This window comes from Opisthocomus hoazin, chromosome 18, assembly GCF_030867145.1.
Source record: "Opisthocomus hoazin isolate bOpiHoa1 chromosome 18, bOpiHoa1.hap1, whole genome shotgun sequence".
In the NCBI taxonomy this organism is placed as follows: domain Eukaryota; kingdom Metazoa; phylum Chordata; class Aves; order Opisthocomiformes; family Opisthocomidae; genus Opisthocomus; species Opisthocomus hoazin.
This window is the reverse complement of record NC_134431.1, coordinates 1,017,798-1,028,247: the sequence shown is the minus strand read 5'-3', so window position 1 is coordinate 1,028,247 and position 10,450 is coordinate 1,017,798. Positions and strand designations below refer to the sequence as shown.

General features: G+C 58.4%; 1 protein-coding gene across 1 annotated transcript; it reads left to right on the top strand.

The window, feature by feature from the left end:
- The first annotated feature begins 2,008 nt into the window (after positions 1-2,008).
- On the top strand, positions 2,009-8,769 carry RAB5IF (RAB5 interacting factor). Its single transcript, XM_075438850.1, has 4 exons — positions 2,009-2,167; positions 4,152-4,255; positions 6,226-6,355; positions 7,007-8,769. The coding sequence occupies exons 1-4, from the start codon at positions 2,039-2,041 to the stop codon at positions 7,046-7,048; spliced, it is 405 nt and encodes a 134-aa protein (XP_075294965.1). The 5' UTR covers positions 2,009-2,038; the 3' UTR covers positions 7,049-8,769.
- Positions 8,770-10,450: the final 1,681 nt, after the last annotated feature.

Sequence of the window (10,450 nt, the reverse complement as noted above, 5' to 3'; positions counted from 1 at the left end):
CCACGCACCGCTCAGGTGGGTCCAGCCGGCCCCTGACGGTCCCCAGGTCCTGCTGAAATCATCAGCGGGGTGGCTGCCACTGAAGCACCCGGTGCTACAAACGGAGAGCCGTCAGGGACGCTCCGTGTGTCACGCTTTCTGTGCAATGGGAAGAAACATGGGACCTTGGGCCCGGGGTTCGTTAATCACAGAATCACAGGATCCCAGCATGGCAGGGGTTGGCAGGGCCCTCTGTGGGTCCTCCAGTCCAACCCCCTGCCCAAGCAGGGTCACCCAGAGCAGGGGGCACAGCACCGCGGCCAGGCGGGGCTGGAATCTCTCCAGAGAAGGAGACTCCACAACCTCCCTGGGCAGCCTGGGCCAGGGCTCCGGCACCCTCAGAGGGAAGAAGTTCTTCCTCGGGTTCAGCTGGAGCTTCCTCTGCTTCAGGTTGTGCCCGTTGCCCCTTGTCCTGTCGCTGGGCAATGAAACAGCGAACCGGCAGCGGGGATGCGCACGGGCGAGCGAGGAGGGGATGTCCCCATGCACAGCGGCCGCGGGGCTCAGGACTCAGCACCACCAGCCAGGCTCGGTGTGAGATCGGGATCTCCCGGTGACGCCGTGAGCATCCCCCGCGGCGCCGAGCCGAGCCAGGAGCTGCCCAGACCCACCCCGAGGCGGGCACAGCAGAGCCCACCGCTCGCCGCCACAGAGCCGGGCCCCTCGCTGCCCACCCGCCCTGACGGGGATGGGTCAGTCAGTCCTAGCCAAGCGCCCTGCCCGCCCGCGCTGGGGACGTGGCTCCCAGCATGGGGAATGCTGCTGGTTTAAGCTGAGTGCCATTCCTCTGGTACGTCGAGAACATAAACCGACACGCAAACCTTTAGGACTCCGCATGGGATTATTCACATACACGTCCAAGAGGGTGATTTCCGCAGGGGGTGTGACAACCCCACGCAACGCTCCAGGCATGGGGAGGAGCGGCTGGAGAGCTGCCTGGCGGAAAAGGACCTGGGGGTGCTGGTCGACGGCCGGCTGACCAGGAGCCAGCAGTGTGCCCAGGTGGCCAAGCAGGCCAGCGGCATCCTGGCTTGGATCAGGAATGGTGTGGCCAGCAGGAGCAGGGCAGGGATCGGGCCCCTGTGCTGGCACTGGTGAGGCTGCACCTCGAGTGCTGTGCTCAGTTCTGGGCCCCTCACTGCCAGAAGGACATTGAGGGGCTGGAGCGTGTCCAGAGAAGGGCAGCGAGGCTGGGGAGGGGCTGGAGAACAAGTCCCATGAGGAGCGGCTGAGGGAGCTGGGGCTGCTCAGGCTGGAGAAGAGGAGGCTGAGGGGGGACCTTCTCGCTCTCTCCAGCTCCTGACAGGAGGGTGCAGGGAGGGGGGGTTGGGCTCTGCTCCCCAGGACCCAGCGACAGGACGAGAGGCGATGGCCTCAGGTTGTGTCAGGGGAGGTTCAGGTTGGATATTGGGGAAAATGTCTTTACTGGAAGAGTGGTCAGGCCTTGGCCCAGGCTGCCCAGGGCAGTGGGGGAGTCCCCATCCCTGGAGGGGTTCAGACACCGTGGGGATGTGGCACTTGGGGACGTGGTTCAGCAGGCGTGGGGGTGTTGGGGTGACGGTTGGACTTGGTGACCTCAGAGGGCTTTTCCAGCCCTAACGATCCCGTGCCCGCTGCCGCACCGCCTGCCCCGGCACACCGGGAACGGGCCGCAGCGCCCGGCACAGCGCCGGGCCTGTCCCCCCTGGCCCCGCCAGCCCCGGCCCTGCGACCCGACCCGGCTCCCCCCATCCCGGTCCCCCCCCCGTCCGGTGGGAGCGCGCCGCGGGTGACGGGGACCGGGCCCCTCCCGGGCCCCGCCCCCCCCGCCGCGTCCCCGCCCCCCGAGCGCCGCGCTGCGGCCTGGCCCCTCTCCCCTGCCGTAGGGGCAGCGGGCGCTCCCCTGCGTCACGTGCGGCGCGATCCGCCGCCGCGATTGGCGGAGCGGGGGGCGCGGGCGGGTGACGTAACGCGGCGGCCGCTTCCGGGCCGGGACCGGGGACCGGGGCCGGGCGGGAGGATGAGCGGCGCGCGGCGCAGGGAGGAGCCGCCGCACGCGCAGCAGCACGCGGTGGCCAACGGCGGGGCGGCGGCGCGCGGCTCGGTGTGGGGGAAGGCGCTGCGCAGCGACTCGGCCTGGCACGACAAGGTGGGCCCGGCCCCCCCCCCCTGCACACCGGGCCGGGGGGACACCTGGAGCGGCCGCGGCCCGCCGCGCCCTGGCGACCCCCGCGAGTTCCGCCGCGGCTGCGTGCCCGCCCCGCCCGGAGAGCGCGGCCTGCGCCGGGCCCGGCCCGGGGAGCCTGGGGAAAGCGAGTCTGCGGGCCCCGGGGGGGCTGAGGGGAGGGGGCTGCAGCGGGGCCGGGCTGGCGAGGGGTCCCCGCCGCGTGTCGCGGCCTGGGGGCGCGCTCGCCGGAGAGCCACGGCGCGGCCGGGGTCCAGCTGTGGTGGTCAGCCCGGCCTTGCCCCTCCCGGCCCGGCCTTGCCGCTCCCGGCCCGGCCATTCCCGGCTGAACGAGGCTCAGTTTCCAGAAAACCCGCACCCGTGTGCTCAGCTTCCACGTCTCGCTCGTGGCTGTCAGTGAACCTTCCCAGCGCGGGTGACCGCCCGCCCGCCGCAGGCCTCCCGGCGGTTTGCGCGACGGGGAAGGCTTTTCCCCGTGCGTGTGCCACGATGCTCCCGGTCAGTGCATCCCGGTGCGTGCCCGCGAGGTGCTCAGAGCATCCCGGGCCGTGCGACCGAGCGGGCGAGGGGACGGCCGCTTGCCAGCTTTGCCGCTTGGTGTGGACTCTGCCCCGCTTTTCCTCGGAGACAGACAGGAACCTGCGTTGCTTTGTTCTTACCGGTTGCTTTGCTCACAGAGCTGGTGGGACTCTCCCGTGCTCGACCTCACTGCCCCTCTGGCAAACTGGGCAGGAGCCTCAGAGCTGGTGAGGGGGCGATGCCAGGCTGCCCCGATATTTTTGTGCAATAATCGGGTGTGAACTGAAGCCTTAGGTGACTGAGAAATGTAGTGCCAAGAGAAACGGCCATATCTGACACGGACTCCACGCGGAGCCAAGCAGCTCTCCGCACCCCGCAGTGAAATCGTGAAGGCCGTTGGTGTTTGGGGGTGCGCTGGGGCAGTCCCGTCCTTGGGGCGGCTGGGAAGGGGGAAAGGTACGCGGGGGTGCGGATTTTACTTAACGCGTGAGTCGGCGGCGGCCGGCTGCAGCACTGGCAGCTGCGTCGTCCCTGCGGCCAGGCCAGGAGCTGCTCGGGAGGAATGCCGAGGCGCTGGTGGCGTGTGGAGAGGTGCTTTCACAGAATCCCAGAATGTTGGGGTTGGCAGGGCCCTCTGTGGGTCACCCAGCCCACCCCCTGCCCAAGCAGGGTCACCCAGAGCAGGGGGCACAGCACCGCGGCCAGGCGGGGCTGGAATATCTCCAGAGAAGGAGACTCCACAGCCTCCCTGGGCAGCCTGGGCCAGGGCTCCGGCACCCTCAGAGGGAAGAAGTTCTTCCTCGTGTTCAGCTGGAGCTTCCTCTGCTTCAGTTTGTGCCCGTTGCCCCTTGTCCTGTCGCTGGGCACCACTGCAAAGAGTCTGGCCCCGTCCTCCTGACCCCCACCCTGCAGATATTTAGAGGCATTTCTAAGGTCCCCTCTCAGCCTTCTGTTCTCCAGGCTGAACAAGCCCAGCTCCCTCAGCCTCTCCTCGTAGGAGAGATGCTCCAGTCCCCTGCTCATCCTCGTAGCCCGTTGCGCTGTGGGGTTGGCGTGAGCAGCACTGGGTAGGGGAGGGCTGGGGCACCGAGAGCGGCCAGAACAGTCTGACAGCAGGAACAGTTCTTTCAGCTTGTGCTCCGGTGAGTGTTTGCAGAACTGGTGCTTCAGTGAGCGAGGGGACTAGACGCGCGTCCGCCTCCGCGGTTGGCCCGGCGGAGGACAAAGCCGTGTGTTTAATTTGGAAGCGGACGAGCACGGGGTGCGTGACACCGTGAGCTGCTTCCGTCTGCTCCGAGCGCAGCTGCTTACACGTTGAGTGACAAACTGAGTGTTCAGTGTGTTAAACTGTCACCTCTCGATTGTGTGATGCTTTAAAGAAAGGAAACGTAATAAATGCCAAAATGTTTCTTGTGCTTTGTCTCCTCAGGACGAGTTTTTAGATGTGATCTACTGGTTCCGGCAGATCATTGCAGTTATTTTGGGAATCATCTGGGGAGTAGTTCCGCTGAAGGGATTCGTGGGAATAGCAGTGTAAGGTTTATTTCCTTTTCTGTCTCCTGTACTTTCCCACGTTTGGACTCCACTCGGTGCCTGGTTTACAGTTGTGCTGCAATCGATGGGCTGGCCGGCCGCAGTCCCTGTCCGCCACGCGTCTCGGAGCCGGCATTGCCTCCCAGACTGTCACTCATCATGAAAACCGTACGAATCGCAGCGTGTCTTCATCGGCCTCTTTCTCTCTCCTCAGCCTGATGAATGCTTTTCAAAATTATTATTTATTTTATTATTATTATTAAAGGGGGCAGGGGTGGAAGAAGGGAACGAGAAGTTCAGTTGACTTGCGACGTGGCCTGTTCCTGCGTGTGTGGTCTGCACTGTGAGGCTGGTGCCTCGTGTGGCCTCCGCAGAGGGGGAGGTGTGGCCGTCCTTCGCTTTGGGTCAGGAGCCCTCCTCAGAGAGGAGATGCTGGAAGTAGGCAAGAGGTGCAGCTTCTCTTTGGAAAAGTTTTCTTCAAGGCACCAAAGACTGTAGGTTGGAAGCAGGCGGAGCGGCACCACCACCAGCGCTCCTGCTGGGCTCCCAGCCGTGGCGTGGGGGGAAGGCAGTGCCTCGGAGGGCGTGTCCGCAGCGGATCCCCACCGAGACGTCGGATTCGGGTCGCCTCCCAGCAGGCATCCGAAGGCTGCAGTGAGCACTCTGAGTTATGAAATGAAAATTGCGTTGGCCCTGGTGCCTGAAAGCCTCTGGAGGGACACCAGAGATGGGAAGCACAGCCCTGCTCTCTGGACAGCGGGTGTGGGAAGACGCTGTGCCTGCTCTGGGGAGCCTCCGTTTGCCTAAGCAATCTCACAGCCTCGCAGCTTTTCGCAGGCAAAATTGCCTTGTCGTCTCGTCCCTCCTGCGGAGCGTCCTGGCTGTGGCAGGAACGTGGAGGGAGGAGCAGCAAGTGTCTGTAAGAAGAGGGAAAAAAAAAAAAGTTTGAAATTTAGGAGAAGGGGACTGTAAGGCAGTGATGCTCCCACAGGAACTTGACAGCTGCATGCAAACAGTTAAATCTAAAGTGCTCCCAGTAGCAGATGGGGAGTAGCTGGGAAGCGTTGTTCTTCCTTAGTCACCCATTGACAAGGAACCGTCAGGCACCGAAGCCAATTCCTGTGCTAAACGTTAGTAAGAAAGAAAAGTGATTTGGTGTAGAGTGGAAAAACGGAAAGCTTCTAGAACTGTCTGTGTGGTTTCTCTGTGGGCTGCAGTCGCACAGCTGCTCACAGCCTGCTGCCAGTCACCGCACTGGCGCATGTGTCTTCCCGTATTGCCCTTCCCACCCAGCCTTCCTTCCAGGAAATGTGCCTGGTGCTTCCCAGGTTGCCCCAGCCCCCAGCTGGAGTGGCGTTGAGCCAAACGTGTCTAAGGACAAGCAGGAGGTCACGTTTTTGCTCTCCGTTGCAGCGTAACTGCTGGTGTGGACTGGAGAGCACCGAGTTGTCTCAAGGTGAAGCCCAGTGCTGGGGCTCTGAGGGCGCTACCGAGCCTTCCCTGGCCCTGGTCTGCGAGTCGCTGCGTTTGGCCAGCGGACGCCAGCAGGGATCTGACACCAAGCGTGGGCTCTGACAGTCTTCCCTCTTAGCAGCCTCAAAATCAAGCAGCACGCACAAGGAAATTGGATTCAGTGTGGGAACAGGAGCACTGCTGGCCTGCAGGATAGGAAAAGGCAGGGTTTGTGGATCTGCTGATGCTGCCAGCTTTGGCCTCCTGTCTGTTGAGCCTTGCTAGGAGCAGGGCATGCCTTGTGAGGTGATCTTCATCCCAGCCCGGCACGCTGCGGCGAGCGGACCTGGAGGTGCTCTTTTGAGGAAGTGTCTGAGCTGCCTGGGACGCGTTGCAGGAGCAGCGTTCCTCTTCGCCTCCCGCTGCCGCGGGTGAAAGGCGTTTCGCTGCCGCCTTGCTGTGTGGCGTGCTGGATACCTGCGCCACCAGAATGACGGTTCCCGATCCCTTTCTTCCAGATTCTGCCTGATCAACGCTGGCGTTCTGTACCTCTACTTCAGTAGCTTCCAGCAGATAGATGAGGAGGAGTATGGTGGGACGTGGGAGCTGACAAAGGAAGGATTCATGACATCTTTTGCACTGTTCCTGGTAAGGCCTCTTGCTTCCTGTAAGTTGATTAGTGGATTGTGGTGGTGCACGTGCCGAGTGAAAAGACATGGAAGAAAAGCAGGTGAGGTGGTGTGCTGGTAGAATAGAGATGTCTTAACGTCCTGTAGTAAGTGGAGTTGATTGGGAAAGAATATCCCAAAACTGGATGGCTGCTGGCTGTGAAATACAGTATTAATGCCTGGGATTCCTCTGCAGGAGAGGACGTAGGAACAGGCTGCTATACTTCTGCATCTGTCACGTTTCTGTCTTGCCCTCCTCTGTCCCAGATATCCCGGTGGAGTTTCATCTAGAGCTGGTTGCGCCCAAACTGCTGGTTTGGGTGTCTCTGCTTTTCCCTTACTCCCCTCCCCCAAGTCTCCGAACAGGCTCGGCACATGGCGTGGTTGTGTTTGCACCGCTGGAGGGACTCTGGGGGGATGTTCCTGTGGAGGGGCTGGTTGCCCCAGGAGGCAGGCGAGTGGAGTGCCACTGTTCATGGCACGTGGTGACCCCGACACCTCGCCGAGACCGTCTGGAAGCTGGCATTCGGTCCCCAGTCCCCTGCTGAGAGCAAGGCGTGAGGCTTGTTTTCTGTGTCGGAACCCTGTGCGGAGGCAGCAAAGTAACCTCCGCTTCCTTTCCTCTCCGCAGGTTGTTTGGATAATCTTCTACACTGCCATCCACTACGATTGACTCGGTCGGCAGCTTTTGCCTGTTCAATCAGCCGTCAGTAAATTGAGAAGGTTTTAATAAATCATAGTCTTTAGTGGACTGGTGGGAAGGTGGGGGAAGTCAAATCAACTCCCTTCTGTACCAGCGGTCTGATTAGCCTGGAGGAGCCCCAGCTCTTCTGCCAGAGAAGTCCCTCTCCGTTTTGTAGACCCGCTAATTGTTGGAACTATTAAAAAGCCATTGGAATTTTTGGAAGTGGTTCAAGACTGTTCAAATTTGGAACTTTCTGTGACGCTAGCCAGTAACTCTATCAAACTCCTGTGTGCTGAAGGTCGAATCTGTTAATTTAATGTATGTATGCCCTTCTGTTTGAAATCTGTCATTAAATCCGGACTCGTCTTCCATTGTCGTCCTTCGGACAAACGGTTTTTAAAAAGCAGTTGTAGGGTGCGTGGGAGGAAGGCGCTGCAGCATCCAGGGTACGAGTTGAGTGGCTGTCCTTGGCCTGTTTTTGTAGTAATCGGATCTGATCTGATGAAACAAGACGGTGTTGTTACCACTTCTAGTATTTTTTGTTTTACTTGCCAATCAGTTGTCGACCAGAATTTTTAAATGGTCTTTGCTGAAGCCACATTTTTAAGCAATTTTGCTAGAAAGAATTGTGATTCGTTTGGTTAACGAAGGTGTATTCAGGGGGCTTAGAAACTCTGCTGCCTTCTGCTAGCCTGACTACTAAGTTGCCATCGCATACCTCAGAGCTTAGTAGTCTTGAAGGACAGTCATGCTGGAGATACCCTTTTAAATGTTAAGCATTGAAATTCTTTTTGGTTTTTAAGCTCTTGAATTCAACTGCTCCTTGTTAATAAATGCAGGAGACCAAGACACAGTTGAGGCAGCTATTATCTTAAATGCAGAATTACTAACTTGCAAATCAGGCAAAGTACACAGCCTCTGTTTGTGAGGTGCTTTTTACGAGTTGATCACTTCATAGCTCAGTTCCTCCCTCGTCATGCCCTTTTTGCGCATCAGTGGGGGAGTCTCTGCTTTAAGGTATTTTTAAGGATGTGTCTTTCAGAAATTGTTCTTGGGAAACACGCACAGTCCTTGTTCTTGCCAGAGGACCTGGTAGTCTTGTTGCCATGCAGTCCTTGCTTTTCTAAACAACAGCTCAGGCACCCAAAAAGAGCCCTGACCTAAAGCTGCCTTATAGCGAGGAGCTGATCGTTTTAGTGTGCTCTTGCTGGAAGTCTGCATTGCTTCCTCGCTGGTGGAAGTCCAACAGCCTGGTCCTCGCCTGTAAGTATGCAAAGCCAGGGATCTAAGTCTCTTAAGTGCTGAGCTGGGGCTCCAGAATTGCCCACTGGTGCAGGGCTCCACTCTTACCAGGGAAAATGCTGTCTGTTCTTGGTGGAAGCAACACACTTGGCTATTTTAGATCCTTGGGATGCCAAGGGGAGAGTGCAATAGCAGACAGCTTCTGCCACTTGTGAGTTGCCAATTTAAGTGATCTCAAACAAAACCTTCCATATTTTCTCCATGCCATCCCCAAACTTGCTCAGTCTTTTAGTCTTTCTTTTCCTCTTCTTTCAGCTGAAAGCATTAATTTCCCACAAGAATTGCATAGCCTGCTGGTTCTAGGTCACCCTTTCCTACCGGCATCTGTTTGCATCTTAGCTGCTCACAGCCATCAATAAAATCATGTATACTTGAAATGCTCTAATAAATGTCGCCTGGATAAGCCACTGTGCAGCTGCAGTATCCGCTGGTCTTTGAAGTTTTGTGAAATGGTGGGAGTGTGGGGTTCCTGTAAGAGTTTGTTTCTCGATAAGTATCTAAGCCAGCAGCTCTTTGGGGTTCTCGGGTCTCCTGTGCTGCAGGCTCGAGTCCTGCCCTTTTAGCAGGGGCTGGAAGCGTTTGTAGTGGCAGTAGTAGCTAATGCTTAGATCTATGCTTTAAGGGGTGATTAAGCAGGCTAAGCCAAGTGTTTCTGCTCCTTCAGCAGCTGTGCCTGCCCTGTGACATGCAGTCACGGCTGAGCCACTGCTGTCCAGGGCAGGGCTTCAAGCACTGCTGGAAAACGTGCAGAGTGAGAAAGCCAGGGGCTAGAGAGTTGCTTGCCTGCCCCTTTGCTTTATTCCTTGCTTGCCTGCAGCCCCACCAGCTGAGTTTCTTGGTCTCTGCAGTTGTAGGGGCTGGAAGCTGAGACAGAACCCGAGTTGAGGAGGATCGTGACCATGCAGAAGAGACATTGGTCTCTGGATCTCCTTGAGGCTCCTAGTAAATCAGCTGGTGATGGCAGCTGCTCAGTTGAAAGCTTTTAATCTCTTAAGGTTTCTGTTTAAAGGGGTGCCTCAGTGCTGATCACCAAGAGAACTAAAGCTGTGGCCTCTGCCCCTGAAAAAAGAAAGTTAATTTTAAGAAGCTCGAGGGGATGTGGCAGCCTGTAGAATGGAGCTAAGCAGTGATGAGCCCTGTAGAAACAAGGGGGTTTTGCAGAGACTTGAGAAATGACAGAGGGATGATCTAGCAGAGATCATGAAGTTGAGTGCTAGGAGGACAGAAGAACAGCAGCTGACAGGAGTAGGGACTGCAGTGGGGGGAGCAGGGGCTTGGGCAGCACCTCTGTCCTCAGGGTAGTGGCACAATGAGCATGCCTGCTTGGCACTCGCATCCCTGTGAAGGGCAGGAGAATAAACCAATGGCTGGTGGGGGGGTCTGTGCTGCTGCAGAGCAGTGACTCCGGGAGGAAAAGGTCTTTCCTGCATTGGAGAGCTGGGCTGTGCGAGCCTCTGCTGTCGGGACAGAGTTCCTCCAGGAGGCTGCTCCCTAAGGGGGTCTACGTGATGGTGCAGGGAAGAGGCTGTACTGCCTGCAGGCTCTGTGAAGCTCCCCACGAGCTGCGGGCCTGGACGAACTGCGCTTAGGCTTTCAGAAAAAGCAGCCAGTTCCTGGCAGGAAGGAGAGTGAGGTATTCCCTGGCCTAACCTCATCGTGAAGAGAGGAGCAAGTGTTTTCTGGTATGGAACCGGCAGAGAAGTTTCTTGTGGTGTTTCTTAGGCTTCAAGCTAGTATCTGTCAAAACTTTAATGCCAGTTATTCTTGGTGTTAAAGGGAACGTGGTGCGAAGTGGGTGCGAAGATGTGCGGACAGGCGTTGAGAGGCGGCTGGGCATCTGATACTTGGCAGCAGGAGCTGTCGGACCCCAGCTAGGACAGCTGCTGCCTGCCGCAGGGCAGCTCTGCAGCGGCGACGGCTGAGCGTGCAGCACGGTACACGTTTGTCACCTGTGGTTTTGGTCCAGCAAGGGAACGTTGCTGATGTCACTTCTCTTTAATGGTGCTTGGGGTGTCCTGAAAGTGAGTGGTGCCTGTTGGGGCTGGGAGCGCGCCGCTGAGGAGCCTCTGTCCCTTCCGTGGAGGTGTC